At 36.6% G+C, this 20,230-nt stretch overlaps 1 protein-coding gene and 1 pseudogene across 2 annotated transcripts in view; one reads left to right on the top strand and one right to left on the bottom strand.

The window, feature by feature from the left end:
* The window catches only part of CAPS2 (calcyphosine 2), a 120,129-nt gene that overhangs the window by 74,193 nt on the left and 25,706 nt on the right, over positions 1-20,230 (top strand). The window contains exons 8-13 of one of the 2 annotated variants that reach the window (XM_058425884.1): positions 1,309-1,431; positions 4,777-4,844; positions 12,789-12,908; positions 17,741-17,815; positions 18,684-18,779; positions 18,858-18,951. In XM_058425884.1, coding sequence (XP_058281867.1) covers positions 1,309-1,431; positions 4,777-4,844; positions 12,789-12,908; positions 17,741-17,815; positions 18,684-18,779; positions 18,858-18,951 — 576 coding nt within the window. Of the gene's footprint in view, positions 1-1,308; positions 1,432-2,845; positions 2,958-4,776; positions 4,845-12,788; positions 12,909-17,740; positions 17,816-18,683; positions 18,780-18,857; positions 18,952-20,230 lie in introns of those variants that run through there. The other variant, XM_058425885.1, reaches the window with a different exon arrangement.
* Positions 11,298-12,748, bottom strand: LOC116479347 (necdin-like; annotated as a pseudogene).

Below are 20,230 nucleotides of genomic sequence, written 5' to 3'. Positions count from 1 at the left end.
ATGTATATCAAACCATCATACTGTACACATTGCATATTTACAATCTTTAATGTCAATTAAATATTTTAAAATAAAAAAAAATGGATCTAAGGCTTTTGGCCTAAAAGGGTTACCATTAACTGGAGGTAGGGGAAGACTGTAAGGAAGTCTGGTTTTGGGAGGTTGAATTTGAAATATCAAGTGGAAATATCAGTTTTCCTTTTGTAAAAGGTTGAATGAAAACAAGCTGACACAAAATAAAATTATTTTGAAAGTGTTTTCAACCTGAACAAAATACAGTGCTTTGCTTATATTTGAATATATGCATTAAATTAATCTGCTTAATTTACCTATGAATACTAAGCATCTTTTTGGTGCCTGTTTAAATAAATCACTATTTAGAAAGAAGTATATTAGTGGGTAAATAAATAAAATGATAAAGTATCTTCATAAATTGATTTTTAAATACCTAAGTGAGATTCATTATTCATTTATTGAATAAATATTTATTGAGTGCTCACTTTGTGTTATCCTGTTCTGCCACCAGGGATACAGCAATAAAAATGACAGACAAGGTTCCTGCTTTCATGGAACTTACATTAGGAGAGTCAAGCAATAAATCCTAAACAAATATATAACAAAATTTTATATAGCAATCAAAGGTCATAAAGACAGAGAGGAGTATTAAGATAGAGTGTGACCTTTCAAAGAAGATCTAAAATAAGAATAAGCCCTGGGGGGAAGAAATCTTACAATCTATTAGATTTGACAAGTTGCTATTTAATGGAAACTTTTTTTTGTTTTGCTGGGGTAGCGTAAACACATCTCATAGTCAAAGAACAATTTGGTATTTATCTCTTTAGCATCCCAAAGAATCTTTTACCTCGAAGGTTACACTCATCTTTTAGAATTTTATTTCTGAATTTAATTTTATAATGGAGTAGACATGCCCACATTTATTAATTTTTCAAAGATTCAAATTGGACAATAATAATTATAATAGCTGCTAACTTTAATGCTTACTATGTCAAGTAGTTTTTATAAAGTGTTGGACATGTATTATCTCTTAATCCTTTTTGTTTCTGGTGAAGTAGTTCCTATTATTAATTCGCATTTTATCTATGAGTAACCTGAGGCAGAGAGAGGTCATCTAGCGGGCAAGTGGAAGAGCTGGATTCAAATATAAGCAATCTGATTTTCAGAGCCTGTACTTTTAACTGTTGTACAAATAGTCACTGAGATATTCCATGGTTATCTATTCCCGTATTTTGTTAAAAACAAACATTCTAAATATGTGTATGATGCTTCGTTTATTTCTTTCATGCATAGTGTGTGCAAGATGAAGAAGCCAACACAGATGACCTTACAACTCTGGATAGGAAAGCCCTCTTACAGCAAGGTTATGCAGACAACCCTTGCGATAAACAACAGAGGGCAAGAAAATTGGATGCAGTAAGTTGTCAGCATTTTTACTTATTTGGTGAGCCATTAATCTTATTTGCTTTCTAAGATTTTAAAGACTGAATGGAATAAATAATTGCAACAATTGAATTTGGACTGGGGTGAATATTCATTAGTGGAAAACTGAATCTTCATTTTTATAAATGATTGAATTGTATTTGGTATATATTCTGTAAAAAAATTGTCTTGAATCTTTAGGTGTTTGAGGAATTTAGTTTATACTGTTCAAAATGTGAGTTGGCTGCTATTTATGTTAGTGAGTTTATTTGGTGTCACCCCCTCCCGCAAAAAAGCAGCCTGGTTATTTTTTTGAAGTAATGAGCTCCTAACATTAGATAAATTCAGGCCAGTTAAGGAAATTCCAGAAATAAGTTATTTTTCTTTTTTAGGAAAAGTGAAGCAAAACTCCAGATGCTCAATATTAACTTTAAATTACGTCTTTTACAGAATCAATTAGGTTGGCAAGTATGGTTTAGACCAGTTCTGGCACAAACAGATAATTAAAACATTTCTGTAATGTTCTGGGGTAAGGGGACCAAGCTGCTTGGAGTTGGAGGTCACTGACCACCCCAGAAACCCAAGTAGTGATTAATGTCTTAGGCGTACTTAGATTGTTGGAATGCCAGTGTGGGTGGCTCACAAGTTGGGAAAACTCTAGTTTCGATAGCATAAATAGCATAAATAGTAACAAAGCAATATGGATTTAGTTAGTTACATTACTATTATCATTGAGTGGCAATTCAATATATATTTTATTTGGGTCACAATCATCTAGAATCAATTATGTTCTGAATCAGTAGCGATATATAATCAATCTCTGGACTACGTGAACTGATTTTCTGTGGATGTCCCAAGTTGCAAATTTGTGAGTTCTTTTACTTAAACCACATGCACATTATTTTTTTGGTGCCTATTATTACTTGGATATTTATGTTTAATAGAATGAATATTATCAGGATTATCCTAAAAATTAAAAAAAGCTACTTTATAAGGAAAATAGTGTTTCAAATCAGGCTTATTTTGATATATCCCTGAAGTTATATTTGAAATGGGTATTGCAATAATTAAGGCTCATTGGGTATTGATCTTGATGTAATTCAAAGCAATCTGGATGTTAATGGATTTATTTTCCTTACAACTGCATTATTAGGAGCAATGTATCTAAATTCATTATCAAGTTTTATTTTATTTTGGTAGTACTCATTTAACTGTCTCCTTCTTCCCCTAAGGAAACGTTTACATGAGTAAGCTTTCAGGGCATCTGAAATTAGCACCAATTTGTTTTAAAAATGTAGGTGAAAACTTATTTATTTAATTGTAAACTACTTAAGTGACAATAGAAGCAGTGAAACTACGGTTTTTGTGTCCATCTCATCTAGCTCCTTTGTCGTTTTCTAGTGTTGATAGATCCTTCCATCAGTGTCGCTTCTGCTTCTAATCTGCTTTATGTTTACACATATCTCTAAATCAGTGTGCCTCCTACAAAGCATAAACCACCATAAGCTTCAACACTGAAGGTGGGCTTTCTGCATGGGCTCTACGGTGTTAATTAATCTCCCCTCTTTGGTTTCTGTCTGGGTTTTACGTCTGTGTTCAGCCGATGTGGATCTTTTCTGTGTATAATTTTAATGTTTTAGTCAGTGTCCACTTTATGAATCACTCTTAGATATTAAAAAATATACCTTGCTTTACTTTTAGGTTGTGCTAATTTTTAAACATTTTAATTGCTGTTTTAAATTTATTGCTAAATAAAAATCTTATAAAGCATCATGAGCTTAGAGAGTGACACAAGATGTATTAAATAACATAAGCTTTATATAGGACATATTAAATGTGTAAACTACACATTTTGAATTTCTACCAAACCAAAAAACTAAATTTAGTGTAGGCTAAATAATATTTAAATAATGTCAAATAATAATGTTTAATAATAATTTAGTGTAGGCTAAATAAAAGTGTTATTTAACCTACATTAAATTTAGTTTTAACATTCTTATTAAATTTTGTTTTAACATTATTATTAAAACTAAATTTAGGCTGGCCATGGTGGCTCATTCCTATAATCCCAGCACTTCGGGAGGCAGAGGCTGGTGGATCACTTGAGACCAGGAGTTCGAGACCAGCCTGGCCAACATGGTGAAACCCCGTCTCTACTAAAAATACAAAAGTTAGCCAGCCATGGTGGCATACACCTGTAGTCCCAGTTACTCGGGAAGCTGAGGCATGAGAATCACTTGAATCTGGGAGGCAGAGGTTGCAGTGAGCTGTGGTAGTGCCACTGCACTCCAGCCTGGGCAACATAGCAAGAGCCTGTCTCAAAAAAAGCCAAAAAAACTAAATTTAGTGTAGGCTAAATAGCATTTAAATAATTGTGCCCAACTTTTCCAATTTTCTTACAAGGTTTTACTTTTTGTTTTTATGATATGTCTTTAGACATTCTTATTTGATATTTTGTCTCGATTTTAAATAAAGCCTTTTTTCTAAGGTTACAAAGCCTCTATCTTAATTTCATTTATCGGAGTGATCAATGGGGATGACAGTAATTTACATTCTAAAAATAGAGCAAGCTTTCTTTTGACCTCTTAATTTTTTAACCTCTTTTATTTGCCTTTCTAAAGATACATTTTAGTCATTATAGCTGCATGATAATATAATTGGAATTGAATGATTACCAGTATTTCAATTAGATATGACCTAAAAAAATAGTAAAAATAGTTTCAGATGAATTGGAAAAGTGAAAAATAGTATTAAGAAAGTTTAATCAAGCTAGTAATTAAGAAGTTTATTAAATATTATTGATGCATTATATGCAGAGAAAATATACTTTTGATGAGGAGAGTTTTTGTTTTGTTTTTCCTTGTTTTAGATATTTTATGAAAGGTCGAACAATTCAAACTCAGTTTTGCCTTCTTTTGCTGTGAATAGTGTTAGACTAAGCTTATTTTGTGTCAGTGTCGGTAGCCTTTTTGGAGTAGGTTAAGATACCTTTTGCAGGACATCTCTTGAGGGGAGGACTAGAGTGGAAGGATGCCATAGTCTCTTTCTCCTTTAGTCTGCTCCATAAAATGCAAAGACAGCTCATGAAAATTCTGATGATTTTTACTGAAATTTAAGTGTATTATTTCTTAGAAAATAAATGATATTTGTAGATTAAATGATTGAAATTTAAATTTAGTAATGATAGAAAGTAATCTATAATCTATAATAGTAATCTATTTCCATCTACATCTAAGATGGAAATCAGAGATATTTAATTTATGTTTTAGAACTTTTGTGTTAAGTATTGTATGGTTCTGCTTTATGGATGGTGAAATTGTCTTTATTTAATCCTCCCAGGAAATTGTGGCTGCAGAGAAGAAGAAACAGATTGTTGCAGAGCAGGTGATGATAGACCACTTGTCTAGGTGAGAATTAGCAACTGGTAACAGAAATCAATTCAGAAAGTTTTCATTACATTTCTTTTATGCATGACACTCATATCCTTGGTCAATTAAAGGGTGGCTAACTCAGAGGTTCCCAAACTTTCTCTGTTCACCGCACCGTTAGTGTTTTAGTCATTTTTTTTCACAACGCTCTTAGACCAATAGAAATACCTCACAGTTCTATTTGTTAAGTATTTTTCTCTAAACAACTTAATAAATATTTATTTCCTAACAACTAATGACCATTTAAAAAATAATACACATAAATTGAAAGAAGATATCCTTACTTGATTCTTACTAAGGATCTGTATGCATCTTATGGGCACTGCACAGTGTCTCAAATCCTAGAATCATTTACAATGCTGCCACTTTCACTTTATGTTCCGTATTGATTTTCACCTGATATTTGCTTTTTATCATAGCAACTATAGAAAACTCAGCCCTGCAAAGATGTAACATCATTGAAGGAGTATAGTGTACTGTCTTCTTGAAACTGTGAACTACCCTGAGGCTGAACTAGTAGTTTACTTGGTGTGCAAGTGATGTCAAGTATCACTGAGTTTCCCTCAAAAATTAAAAATATCCCATAGTGCCCCTGTGAGTTCACTGTGGTACCTCAGGGTTCCTTGGTGCAGTTCAAGAACTGTGAGACTGTTAAGAATTTTAAAACCCCTTAGAAAACTAAAGTTTTAACATACGCAGTGCTGAATTGCTTGATAATATGGAACTATGCTAGAATTTCTGAAGAGGTTGGAATAATCTACTTCAAGGAAAAAGTAAGACTTAGCTTTGAAAAAACTGTTTAGTTATGTGGCAGAAAGAATGCGTGACAGAAAGAATGATGGGTGTTTCTACATGCACATTTTTCAGTAAATTCTTTGAAATAATTATACCTAGAGTCTCCCATGTCCCTCCTTCCATTGTCTCATGAACTTAGTGTTTTCACCTCCACCATCCATGCCTCCAACAACTTTTTTCCATAAGTAGTGACATCCATATTGCTAGACTAATGATTTCTCAGTTCTCATTTACTTGACCCATCTGCAGCAGCTGTCTCATTGGAAACTTTATTTTCTTTAAGGCAGGTTTTTTGGGTTTTTTTTTTTTCTGTATGGCTTCCTGCACGTGACACTTGACTGTTCTCCTACCTTTCTCCCCTTCTCAGAATCTCTCCTGGTTCTTCTTCATCTTCCCTACATGGGTGTGCCCAAGAGCTCAGTTCTTGGACCTCTTTTGTGTTTGCTTTTTAAGTGATCTCATCCAGTATCATGCCTTTAAAAACCACCTATATTCTGATGCTTCTCTAAGATTTCAATTTAACTTTCTCCAATCTGAGTGTCTGAAATTTTATTGCCCTCTCTTCCTCCATGACCACGTCTTTAATTTTCCTCCATGGTAACTCAATTCTTCATGTTACTAAGACCTAAAATCCTGGTGATGCCTTTGATCCCTTTCTTTCTCTCAAATACTATATCCAGCTTGTCAACAAACACGCTCAGTCCTACCGTCAACATAGATTTACTCCCTCTGCTGCCACCATCCTGTTCAAACTTATTTTGTGTGTCTCCTGGATTATTTCAGGGACGACTTAACTGGCTTCATTGTTTCTGCATTTGCCTCTTACTGGTTTATTTTCAACCCGGCACCCCATAGTTAATCCATTAAAAGGCAAGCCAGATAAAACCTTCCAGGAATTTCTCATTTCAATCATAGTGAAACCTACAAGACTCACGTATTAATTATATGTCACCACAAAATTCAGTAGCTGAAAAGAAGAGTAATTTTTGCTCATGTGTCTTTAGGTTAGCTATCAAGGCTTGCCATGGCTGGAAGGGCCTTACTTTCTATTTTGGCCAGTTGTATATGAGCAAAAGCAATGGTCTTAGGTTTGATCTTAAGCTTTAAATGATCTCATGTGTTTCCATTTGCCCTTTCATGCTTCTGCCACCTTTGAGAGAAGAACACTGCTTGGCTAGCCTGGTAGTCTCAAGAAAAAGGTCCTTCTACAAATGCCACTGAGCTACTTAGCTGAGACCATCCTAGATAAACAGATTTCCAACCAACCCGCATTTGCATGACTTAGTTCAGTTGAGGTTAGCAGAGTCATATATAGCTGTGTGTAACTGACCAAAGCAAGTCAAAAGCTTAAGGTCAAGGGGTGAGAAAGTACACACCACCTATAATGAGGCCATAGCAAGGATATGGATCAGGATTACTAAAAAACTTGGGCCAATAACACAGTCTATCCAAGCCCACCATTGGACCTTGGACCTTGGACTTCTCTGCCTCTTACCTATTCTCCTCTAGCCATTTGACTTATCCCTGTTCTGGAACATACCAGGTTCCATTCCTGTCTTAGGTACTTTGCATTTATTTTCCCCTCTTCTTGGAATGCCTTTTCCCCAGAAATTTATATGTCTGCTTACTCATTTTAGCTCATATCTTTACTTAGAAGTCACCTTGGTGAGGCCTACCTTGGCTTCACCATAAATAAACCATAAATAAATTTAAATAAATAAATTTATGATCTCTTGCTCAAAACTTCGTATCTTCTTACCATTTCTTTTTTTCCTCCATAGGGACATGTAATTCATGTTATATTTTCTCTGTTTATCATGTTAATTATCTTTCAGCCTCTTCAGAATGTGAGCTTCATGAGGGCAGAACACTTTGGAAGTTTTGCTCACTATTACACTCCCATTGCCTAGTCTAGTAGCTGTATAGTAAAACTTGTTGAACAGGCAAATGAATGAATGAACTGGAAAAGAGGACTTAAATACAGTCAGCAGAATTTGATTTTAGGTTTAGCTATGTGACTAATTCGCTGTTTGAGCTTTCATATTTTCCTTCTCTATGTCTTGATTTTTGCTTCTGCCAAATTAACATTAAGATTTCTTATAACTCTAACATTCTGTGTATGTATATTTAACACAGAACTGATAAATAAAGTGTGAGATTAGAATAGGTGCCACTTTTTTATAAATGCCAGCCTTTTTCATTTGGGAATTTAAAAAATATCTTAATGCTCAATTTAAAAAGAAGATTTAGTTCCTAACTTGGCACACAAATGAACAGAATCTACAGTATATGGTAGAGATGACTAAAGCTTTTCCTGAATGTTCCAGCAATTGAAATAACTCAATAAATTCATAAGTTCTTCTATCTTTGAATTGCTTTTTCATTTTCATAGTTTTGAAGGTTCATGATACCCTTTAAAAAATGTCTACTCATTTATTCTTTTATCCAGTTAATCATCAAATTTATTCAGACTTAGGGTTTTGCTAGGCAAGTAGAAAAATCCAGAGAGGGCAAGATTGTTAAAAGGTGTATACAGGATTATATGTTGATGAATCATGGAACCCAACCTGGTTAAGGAGGAAAGTAAGTGTTACTGGATGGTGCTGTGTAGTTCCAGGTTCTTGGTGTCCTGAACAAAGAACTGGACGAGACGAACGCAGATAGCGAAGCAAAGCAGCAGAAGTGTATTAAGCTCAGTATTACACTCTTGGAGTAGGGGAGCAGACTGAGCTCTGTGAGATGAAATCCACCTTAGTTTGGTACTTTGGGTCCTTTTATGTGTTTTTTTTTGTTTTCTTCTGTTCCCAAGGATGCCTAATCTCTAGCCCGTGTCTGCCTTTTGATTGATAGATGTTGCTTAGTTAATTTGGCCCTTATGTGCTTGTGTGTCATCTCCATCCCATAATTCTAAGTACATGCATGATATGCAGTCCATATGCATGAACCTTAAGTAGCTAATTACCATATTGGGTCATTTTAAGCATACTTCTTTTTAATGAGCATGCCCATCTCTGAGGAGCTGCCCCTGACAGGTTTGGTCCAAACCTAGCTGGCCATGGGGACTCCTTACCCACTTTATTTTTTTATTTTTATTTTTTTTATGAGACCGAGTCTTGCTCTGTCGCCCAGGCTGGAGTGCAGTGGTGTGATCTTGGCTCACTGCAAGCACCTTACTCACTTTTTTATCTCACTTTTGTTTTGGCTGCTGAACCTCTGCTTCTTATCTCGCTTCTTGCTCAGTCACCCCTTCACCTTGTTTCTGCTCTCATGCTTTTACTTATTCTGTTCTTTATCCAACTTTTAATTCCTTTTGCTATTTTCCTGCATCATTTCCCCTATTTTCCTGCCTCATAAGGATATGAGGACAACCTATCATTCTTACCCTTAAAATAATATTAATAACAACAATAACAAATCAAAACTGTTACCAGTGGAGGGTGTCCAGGTTCTTTGCACTTTGAACAAAGAATTGGACAAAACACAAAAGCAAAGCAAGAAAAGGATGACACAACAAAAGCAGAGATTTATTGAAAATATAAGTATACTCCACAGGGTGGGAGCAGCCCAAGCAAGTGGCTCAAGGGCCTGCTTGCAGAATTTTCTGGGGCTTAAATACCCTCTAGATGTTTCCCATTGGTTACTTGGTATACATGTAAATGTATGTAATGACAAATACATACATACATTTCTTTCTACTTTGTCTATTTACATACTTTGTCTACTTTGTCTATGTAAATGAAGAAGTGGCCTGCAATCAGTCTAATTGGTTGTGGAAAGTGACCAATCAGAAGCTGAAGTGAAGTTACAAAGTTACACCCTATGTGAACATCTGATTGGTCATGGAAAGTGACCAATCAGAGGCTGAAGTGAGTTACAAAGTTATCCTCCTATGCAAATTTAGACTTGGCCCACAACCATTGTGATCGGTTTTGGGAGGGGACCGATCAGAGGTATTTTCAATTTTTCATCTGCCACACAGGAAATGGGGGTGGTTGCAAAGGGAGTAGCCTCTGGTCCTTTTGTTCCTTGGGTGTGGAAAGTTGAGATTTTCCTTTTGATTTAGTTCTAGGAAGTCAGCATGAATGGACCTTAGGTTTCCTGCCTCCAGACCCTATTCTTCTGCCTTAAAAACCAATGACACCTATGTTCCTTATATTATTAATTGAATCTCATTTCACATTGTTCAGTTACTATAGATCTTTCTACTTGATGACCTCAAATCCAATTAGTTTTCTAGTTCTGTTGGTGTTTCTTGAATTTGTTCTTTCTACTTTATTTATTATTATTTTTTTTGTTTGTGTTCTCTTGTATTTATGTATTTTATAGCTTTGGGGTACATGAGATAATTTAACAATATAATTTGTAAAGATCAAGTCATTGTACTTGGGATATCCATAACCTTAAATATTTGTCTTTTCTGTATGTTAGAAACATTTGAATTATTATCTTCTAGCTACTTTAAAATGTACTATATATTATTGTAACTATAGTCACCCTACTGATCTATGGAACACTGGATGTTTTTTCCTTGATCAAACTGTGTGTTTACTGCCACCTTAGTGCAGACCCTTACTATCACTTTTCTAGCCCATTGCAATGCCACCTGATGGGCTATCATGCCTCTATATTTATTCATATTCAGTAAAATATGCAGTAAAAGGGGAATTAGGAGGCAAAGCCTCAACTATTGAGTGCTTCTGTAATACTTAGTAGATTATAGGTACTCTCCTAAACAATATGTATATGTTAACTAATTTATTTAATCTTCACAGCATTTCTGTGTGGGAGATACCATTATTCTTTCTTTTATTAGAGAAAACTTTGGCGCAGAGCAAAATGACCAGATAAGGCTACATGGCTAATTATCGCAGCAGGCAAGGATTGAATCCAGGCAGTCTAGTTGCAGAGTCTGTACTCTCATCCATTACAATGTGTGCAGTCCTCAGGTGTGTCCTCACTGTGCTGTCTACTCCTGTGGCCGTACATATATTGTTCCTCTGCTTGTGGTACCCTTACACCTTCTCCTCTGAGTGCTAACTTGTACTCAATTTTTTTTTTTGGATTATATCACAAGAATCTTTAATGTTTACTTTAACATTGACTCATGGTGGAGTTGAAAATGTGTTTAGTAAAGTGTGCCAAGTGCCCACATGGAGACCAGTTCCATTCAAATCAGTTCACTCTGTGAGGATGTTTCCTGTGCCCAGCAAGGTCATGAAGAGAGGGGCCTTGACTTTTCTTTTGGTTAGGCCAGCTTTGCTGGTGAGTTCTTCCAAACTTTCCAGGAGCAGCCTACCCCAATACACATCATCAGTCCCATACGAAAGAATAAGATGGAAACTTTCTCAATATATTTCATCAGTTTAGCACGTCTCTGGCACAAAAATCCAAGAAAGGTAGCACGAAAGTGAAAGGGCCAACCAAACTTACTTACAAACAAACATGCGTATGTCCTAAACACTACACAGTAGTACCCAAATGACAACATTGCATTAAAAGTTATAAAAGCACTGTACTGTAAAGTTACACGTGAATACTGCACTGTAAATCCTGAATACTCTAGTGACCCACCCCCACCCTTCCACAGGCCTGGTGAGGGTCAGAAACCATTCATCGGCCTCCAGACCTTGCTAGTCCTCAGAGACAGTTACAGGAGCAGTAGGCAGTGGAATTAGCCTCCCGCAGAGCTCTCGCCTCCTCTATAGCTTCCCAGTATCCGGAGGGCCTGCCTGGTCAGGAACTCCATGATTTGCATGTTCGTAATTTCGCGGCCGGCCCGGGAACCCCAGAAGAACTCATACACCAGCTGCTCCACGTACAGGCCGGGCCAGTACTTCAGATAATTCTGCTGGACGAACTCCTCGGTGATGAGCTTCCGCATGTTCCCGAAGGTGGAAGGTGGAGTGCTTCTTCCAGGGCCGCAGCCCCAGGACGCGCAGCACGTTCCAGACGGCGCTCTCTCTGGCGCCGCGGCCCTTCGAGTAGAATGAGGCTCAGGATCATAAGCAGGAGGCCTGTCAGGACCCTGCTGTTGCTCAGAGCCACCCTGTCCAGCTCCTCGGGCTCCGGCGCTTTGACCAGCGCAGACTCCATGGTGTGGAGGTTGGACAGCCTCAGGTGCAGCCTGGTCAGCCTCTGCGGTGCATCCCAAACACCTGGGCGAGGATGAGGCTGGTGAGCCTGAAGATGCCCCTCCAGCACTAATTGTAGCTACCGACGACATCCTTCACCATGTCTGGAAACCAGATGATCATCTTCTTCTGGTCCTTGACCCGCACGTACCACACAAGCTCGTCGTGCACCTTCTGCAGCAGCTGTGCCGGGCCAGACTGGGCCGTGCTAGGGGCCTGGTGGGCGCCGCCCTTCTCCGCGGCCTGCTGCTGAGCCTTCGGGTCGCTCGGGGCCTGGGGCAGTGGTCAGGTCTCGAGGAGGGCTCTGCGGCTCTGCCAGGGTTGCGCACGGAGGAACGCCTACCGGAACCCTAGGGTTGCTATGCACCTCGGAGCTGGAGGCCTCGGCTGCAAAGTTGGGGTCGCTCAGATCCTTACTTTGTTCCAACCGATCTGCGCCCTCTGACAAGACCCTCTGCGTCCAGGAGCACTTTGAGTCTGCCCGCCCTCCGCGGACTCCTGGAGGGGAAGTCTTGTACTGTCACCTTTTAAGAATCAGTGCAAATATCTCCTCTTCTAGGATGCCTTTCATAAACTCTTCTCTATGTCTTCTAGGAATTAAGTTATTCTCTTCTATGTTTGTTCATTGAATTTCTGTTGTGGCGTTTATGACTTCTTATTTTACTTTACCTGTGTTCTCTCCTACACACCTCCCACATGATCAGAAATCAGCACTGGGTCTGCTTGTTTAAAGAATAGTAAAATAAAAACATGGAGCTCTTAGCTCCCTCCGAAATTTCAATTCAGTTTTAGATAATACTTCTGGAAAAAGAGATAGGAATATTTACTTTCTTATGGAAAATATTTTTTTAATAAATTTATTTAATAAAAATATTATTCTGGCAGTGTTGTAAATTTGCATTTAGTATATAAGCTTTTAGAACTGCTTATAAATATGTGAATTTTAAAGTAATGCATGATCATATTTAATTGTTGGACTTTTTATTTTCCTGTATAGGGCTGTAATCAGTGATCCAGAACAAAATTTAGCCATTGAGCAAAAAGAAAGTGATCATATCCTTCCAGATTCAAAGATGACACCTCTTCGATTTAGAAAAAGAACACTACATGAAACAAAGTAAGAAGATTTTAATTACATAAAATGAGGATGCACTATGTTCTAAAGTATTTTTAAAATGTACTTCTGTGTCTAGCTGGAGCTTTTATGTTTGTTTCACTTTTTTCTATATAAAGAAAAGTGGAATTTTTTGAGTTCAGCTCCCAGTTCTGCTGCTTTATGATATTAGGGGCAATACCTTATTTTACTCTCTTTGCCCTCCAGATTTTTTTATTTGTAATTTAGGGGAAAAAAAGCCACAACCTTTGGAGATAATGGATGTGAAAATGTATCATATAGTTACCGAGACATTTTACGTGTGCTATATATACTGGCTAAATCTCATTGGCATATTAAAACTTGGTATTGATTATAAGATTTTTTTTGCATTTTACGTTGTAGCTTTTTCAACCTTAGAATTGGTATGAGCTTTTACAATCCTCTGATGCTGTCCACTTAAATTCTTCAACAGTTTCACTGACATCTAACCTCAGCTTTAGTAGACATAAAAAAAATCTACCAGTACCCACAGTAGCTTTTTTATATTTTCAGACTACTGTAATTCTTAGTACTTTCTTATCTTTTTTTAATTGTTTTGTCTCATTCTTATTTTCTGAAAGCCGTTGCTTTCATCCATTTAAATATTTGCAAGCATTATGTGTTAGTTTCCTATTGCTGCTGTAACAATTACCATGAGCTTAGTATTCTAAAACACAGATTTATTCTTTAATTGTTCTGGAGTTCAGATGCCTAAAATCAAAGGATTGATAGGGCTACATTCCTTGTAGAGGTTTTAGGGGTGAAGCTATTTTCTTGCCTTTTGCAGCTTCTAGAAGCTGCCTTCATTCCTTTGCTCAGGGCCCCTTCTTCCATCTTCAAAGTCTTCAATAGCTGGTCTCATGCTGCATCACTCTGGCACTCTTTTTCTATAGATACATTTCTCTCTACGTTCCTCCAATAAGGACATGTGTGAGTGCATTGAATCTACCTGGATAATCCCAATAATCTCTCCATTTTAATGTTCTTAATTTATCACATATGCCACATCCCTTCTATCATATAATGTATTCCCATGTTCCAAGGATTAGGATGTAGACATGTTGGGCCAGAGGAGGTCATCATTTATGTACCACACATCTAAACTTTCCTTTTTAAAAGTAAACTTTCATTGAAATAAAACGTACATTCACAGTCCATAAATTTTAGGTGCACAACATAGGAATTATCAAAAACAGAACAACACTCAGGTACCAAATGCTCAGATCAAGAAACAGACAGTTGCCAATACCCCAGAACCTCCCCTTATGCTTCCTCCCAATTACTATTCATTTCCCCTGCTATACCAGGTTAACCTCTCTATCTTAATATCATAGATTAGAACTGCCTGGTTATGAAATTTATGTAAATGAAATTACAAGAAATCTAGACTCTGTGTCCAGCTTGTTTTTTTCTCTCTAATGGCACTTATTTGTTAATTTAGTTGTGTATAAGATGTACAACATGATATTTTGATATACATAGTGAAATGTGTTTGTCTTCTTTTACCCAACATTAGGTTTGTGAGTTTTATCCATGGTGTTATTTGTAGCTGTCTTTTTTTAATCTCATCGTTGTATAGTATTTCATTATACCACATGCCACAACCTATCTATTCAGAGGTTGATAGATATTTGGCTGTTTGTGAATAGTGCTGCTATGAACTTCCTTGTTCATGCCTTTTGGTAAACATATGCACTCATTTCTGCTGAGTATATACTTAGAAGTAGAATTGTTGGACCACTTGGTATCCATATGTTCAGCTTTGAAAGATGCAGCCAAATAGCTTTCCCAACTGGTTGCTGAAATTTACACTCCCACCAGTAGCAGTATGAGTGTTCTTGTTGCACCATGTCTTTGCCAGAGCTTGGTATTGTCTGCCTTTTTTTATTTGAGTTCTTCTTATGGATGTGTATTAGTGATTTTAATTTGCATTTCACTGGAGACTGATGTAGTTGAGTACTTTTCCATATGTATATAGGCCATCTTGATACCTTCATACAAAATTTCCATTCAAGCCTGTTGAGTTGTCTGTCTTCTTAATATTTATTTGTGGATCTTATTTACATATTTTAGAAATGAATCCTTTTTCAACTATATTTGTCGCACATATCTTTTCCTATTCTGTAGTTAGTTTTTCATTCTCTTGATTATATCTGTCTCAAAAACTAAAATTAGAAGTAGGATTTTTAACATAGGCCAGTTTTCCTCTTTCCCTATATTGTTAATGTCCTTTGTATATTCCTTAAAAATAATCTCTGCCTACCACTAAATCATTTTCCCTCTGACTTGTAATGCCACATATGTCATATGTCAAGTTGTTATATGCATGGTTATGACATGACATATTATATGCATGTCAAATGCATGGTTGGTTTCTAGGCTTTGTCTTCAGTATTATCTGTTCCCTGAGTCAATATTATCCTATCTTAATTAGTATTGTGTTGTATTAAATACCTGCAGCTTGTTTAAAGCTAATCTAGGTCCATGAAAAATCCTGTGGGGGTATCAATTAGAATTATTGAATTTTTAGCTTTCACTCCTCTTATCCCCCATTTATTCTTCCCAGAGGAGAAGAGAGTTCTGCTTCATAAATTTAGAAGCAGGAATTGGCGTGAATAGTGCAGCCCTTCCTCTCCCCTTTGTTTGGGAGGCAGCAGCACATTCTACCCTGTGCATTGTTTTAGAGGGTCCCTCCCCAGTGGAAATGAGTGGGTTAGTCTAATTATAGTGCTAAGGACTAGCTTGTGGTTGCTGCATACCTAAACTGTGGTTTCTAGTAGCTTTATCAATACTAAAATTCATACTTTAATCTTCAATCTTTCTGATTCTTCTTTACGTATTGGTAAAGAACTTGGGTTCCTAAAAGGAATTGGGCATCTAAAACCTAACATGGCACTTTGCATTTTATAATGTAAATACATATTTACTTTTATCTTTTCAAGAAGACGATAGGGCCCTTGAAGCTATTACTTCCATTTGTCACTGTTAAAGTGAGTTCTGTTTACTCTTGAAAAGCAATATAATGTAATGGTTAAGAGCAAAGTTTTTTCTAGCTCTGCCATTTACTAACCATATGGCCCTGGACAATTTACTCATCTGTCTCTATTTCTGTAAAATTTATTTGAGAAATGGGAATAATAACACTTACCTCAGAGTTATTATAAGTATTAAATAAACCAATACACATTAAAGTGATTTTAGCAATGACTAGTGTCTGGGAAATTCTCAATAAATGGTAGCCGTACTGTTGCTGTTATTGTCTCAGCATTTAGAATTGTTTCAGGCACATAGTGGGCATTCAATAAACACATTAATCCCAGCAGATTAAATCGAATTGAGGTAGTTAAACTCCCATGGCTCTACTCTGTGCTTACAAACTCTCATTTGGTTTGCAGGCTCATGTTTCCTGTCCCCTGCTTCCTTTTTGTAGATACCTAGATTTTATAGAGGTGTAGCTTTCAAGATCCCAGTGACCCACACACTTACTTACTAATTACATTACTGCCATTTCATTATACCTGCAGTTTTATGGAAGGAATATTATTAAATTATTTGTGAAGCAAAGAAGAAATATATCATTTAGTCTTCAGATCTCTTAATATAAAGGAGATTATTGGCAGTAGGGTGCTTTGGTTTTGCTTTATATTGTTAAATAGAATTTTAGGGCTGGCAGTCTTTATGAGATCATTCAGTACTGTCTGAAGGCCATAATGATTAAATAACCTATTGATCTATGACAAAGTTCGAACTTCATTCAGCACTCTTCCCCACTCTTTAGTTATTCTGGTAAGGAATGTTTTCAGCTACACATCACTGAAAACTGATTGATAGTGGCTTAAACAAGTCAGGATTTATTTTTCTTATATAGTTAGCTGCTTGGAGGTAGGCATTTACTGGTTTTGGTTCAGTAGCTTAGTGATGTTACCGCTCTAGGCTGGCTTTCCTATATCTTTTTCATCATTCTGATGTGGTGGCTTGATCTCATGGTGGCTATAGTGGCTCCTAGCATCATACCCCTGCCACGTTCACAGGCAGGAACTCTTCTCATGCCACTCTCTTACCAGGACAAAATTAAGTCTTTCCTGGAAGCTTACTGGCAGAACTAGGTCCCTTACTCATCCTTAATTGCAAGATGCTAAGAGCAAATTCTTTTTTTTTTTTTTTTTTTTTAAACGGAGTCTGGTTCTGTCGCCCAGGCTGGAGTGCAGTGGCGCGATCTCGGCTCACTGCAAGCTCCACCTCCGGAGTTCACGCCATTCTCCTGCCTCAGCCTCCTGAGTAGCTGGGACTACGGGCGCCTACCACCACGCCCGGCTAATTTTTTGTAACTTTTAGTAGAGACGGGGTTTCACCGTGTTAGCCAGGATGGTCTCGATCTCCTGACCTCGTGATCCACCCGCCTCAGCCTCCCAAAGTGCTGGGATTACAGGCGTGAGCCACCACGCCCGGCCGCTAAGAGCAAATTCTATGGTGTGAGGGAAGCAAAGAAGAAGAGGGTTAGAAATGGCATTCACATAGCCCTGCAACAGTGCCAGTCGCAAATGTTGTATCTCTGTTCAATATTTACTTTCATAGCACTTTGATGCTATAGATTCTAATATAAAAGTCATTCACGTATTATATACTATATCTCAGAGTTATTTCTTTTGCTTCTGCTACAATTAGCAATCTGAAAAAAAGAGTTTTTTTAACCTTTATCTTTATCCAATCCGTGTGGTTTCAAAATATTAACATAACGTTTTTTTGTACATTTATAATTTCCATCAAGTTATAGGTATGTTGAAAAATTACTGACAAAATGTATTTCTTAACAGGATAAGAACTCATTCTACATTAACTGAAAATGTGCTTTCTCATAAATTACAATTTGATGGTAGGATCATATCACGGTAATTGTGATTTTATTAAAATTTTTAATCCTATGATTATAAAAACGTATTCTCTTTTTGAATAGAAATAACAGTAATGAGATTAGACAGGTTTGTATCACTTAAATAAAAATACTTGAATTTAGAACAAACATTTTAATGTAATAGCTATTAATCTGTTATAAAAATATAGGAAATATGAATCTGTAGGAAAAACATTCTAATTAAGTTATCTTTAAAGCGAATTAAATATTTTTTAAAAAGTAACTTAGCAGTGAATTTTTAAAAGAGTTATATTACTACTAGAGTTTTGTAAACTGAAAACTAATGTTTTATAAGCTGCTTTATTTAATTTTATCTTAATGATTTAACAGATTATTGATAGGTACAGTAAGTGACAAGGAAAATAATTCTTAAATCTATTATTTCAGTCTTATAGTCTTCCAGTAATAAATAATTCTACTTGATGTTCTTTGTATATTACTGATAAAATGTGTATTTTAAATTATCTTATTTGTTTAGTGAATTTAAAGCTTTCTATGACAATAAAAGATAATAAATTTGTATCTATGGGTGCCTTCTTGCAATCTCAACACTTTTAAAGATAATTCACTTTGTCTTAAAAGTCTATGTTGAATTAATAATTTACATTGTAAATATATCAACTTTTCAGTCAGTGTAAGATTTTTTTTCTGCATTCAAATCTCACTTTTAGTGGACATTTCAGCAAGCTATGTTTTTGTGTTTTCCCTACAGTTTCCCATAACCTTCACTCATTGCCACATACATGAGAAAGTTAGCTATCCTTCTTGAGATGAACATGTTTTTTAGTTAATTAATTTAAAAATTATTCTATTTGAAGATGTTTGATTTCATTCTATTTTTCCAGTAATGGACGTGATGCTTGCAGAGAGCTGATTGGGTTCTTTTTCACTCATGACCAATCCCTTTCAATTTATGAATATCGACAATTTGGGAAAAATAGGTATGCCATAAAACATTGTTAGAACTCTGGAGATGATCACTTCTGAGAGAAGCTAAATAACTTTCCATTTTTTTCTAGAACAAATGTGCTTCCTTTTATTCAAAAAAGCATTTATAGTCATCAGTGTGGACGAAGAAAAGGAAAACAATACCAACTTGGTGATTTTTATGTTGTAAGTTGCGTGTGTGTGTGTGTGCACACATTTAATACCAGATGGTGGATTTTGTGGAGTCCCATGGAGGTGGAGGGGCAGGGCTTCTAGTCTTCAGTTTATTTGCTCTCCTGCATTCTGAACAGGGTCATTTGTGTGGGCTAATGGTTGTTTTCCCAGGAGCTTCTGCTTCCCAGCCCCAAATCTCAAGTCTGAATCCAAGCATAGCATTTATTTTCTGTAACACCCCCCTTCCCATTCCACAACGTGGGTTGTCTCCAGATGAAGTTGTATCTTTGTACTTTGAAAGGTTCTTCAAAGCTGTGTCATTGGGTAAGTGGCTATCTCAATATTACCTAAAGTAGGTTTATCCTCTGAGGATGGACAGTTTCCTCCATGTAAAGGGGTATGGGCCTCTGGAGCTGTCATTTTTCTGATGGATAGCCTATCTTCCTTGTGATTTTCCCACTTTGGGAAATTCCTGGCATATGGTGTGTCACAAGGATTCCCTAGAATGGGTGGAGCATAGATAATGTTACAGTTTGTGTAGTGCTCTTAAATTTTAAATCATATTTTTACTTTATATCATGAGTAAAATACAGCACTATCCACAGTGATCATTCAGGTAATATATGTTTCTATCCTAAGATCTGTAGATGGAACAGTAAGTTAGACTCATTCCCTGCTTTTGTGGAGCTGACAGTCTAATAGGAGACACAGATAGATAAGAGGGCCAGATAGGAGGGGCAATGTGGGCCAGATAGGAGGGATGATGGCCCAGTTTTTTGGAATCAAAGGAGGCTTCCTAGAGAAAATGCCATCTACCCTTGCCTAGGAGTTAGCAAGGCTGGGATAAGGGAATAGGTTAGGGTGGGGAAAAGCTTCCAGGTGGAGAAGACAGTTTGTTCTAAGAACAAAAAGGAAGAGAGCACATGACTTATTTGGAGAACTGGAAGTAGTTCAGTCTGGTTGGAGGAGAGTTCAAAGTGGAGGTTGGTAAGAGATGAGTCAGAGCTTATTAAAAGCAGCCTATGTTAAAGAGTTATCTAACATGTATTGGGGAGTCACTGGAAGAGAAGATGTGGCTGGAATGGGGGAAGGTGGCATGATCAGATTTGTGATTTTGAAAGATCTGTCTGGTTACAGTGTGGGGAAGGAATTGAAGACTAGATACACAAGGGCAGGATAGGATTGAATTATATTAATCTAGGAAAGAGATTATGGCAACCTGAATAAGCAAGTGACTCTGGCTATGAAGCTAATTAGAAAAATAAAAATTCTTTGATAGGTAGAGTCAGTA

The sequence above is a fragment of the Hylobates moloch genome, unplaced genomic scaffold (assembly GCF_009828535.3).
Source record: "Hylobates moloch isolate HMO894 unplaced genomic scaffold, HMol_V3 SCAFFOLD_12, whole genome shotgun sequence".
Lineage (NCBI taxonomy): Eukaryota > Metazoa > Chordata > Mammalia > Primates > Hylobatidae > Hylobates > Hylobates moloch.
Note: the sequence above shows the minus strand (reverse complement) of the source record. Positions and strands in the feature narration are given on the sequence as shown.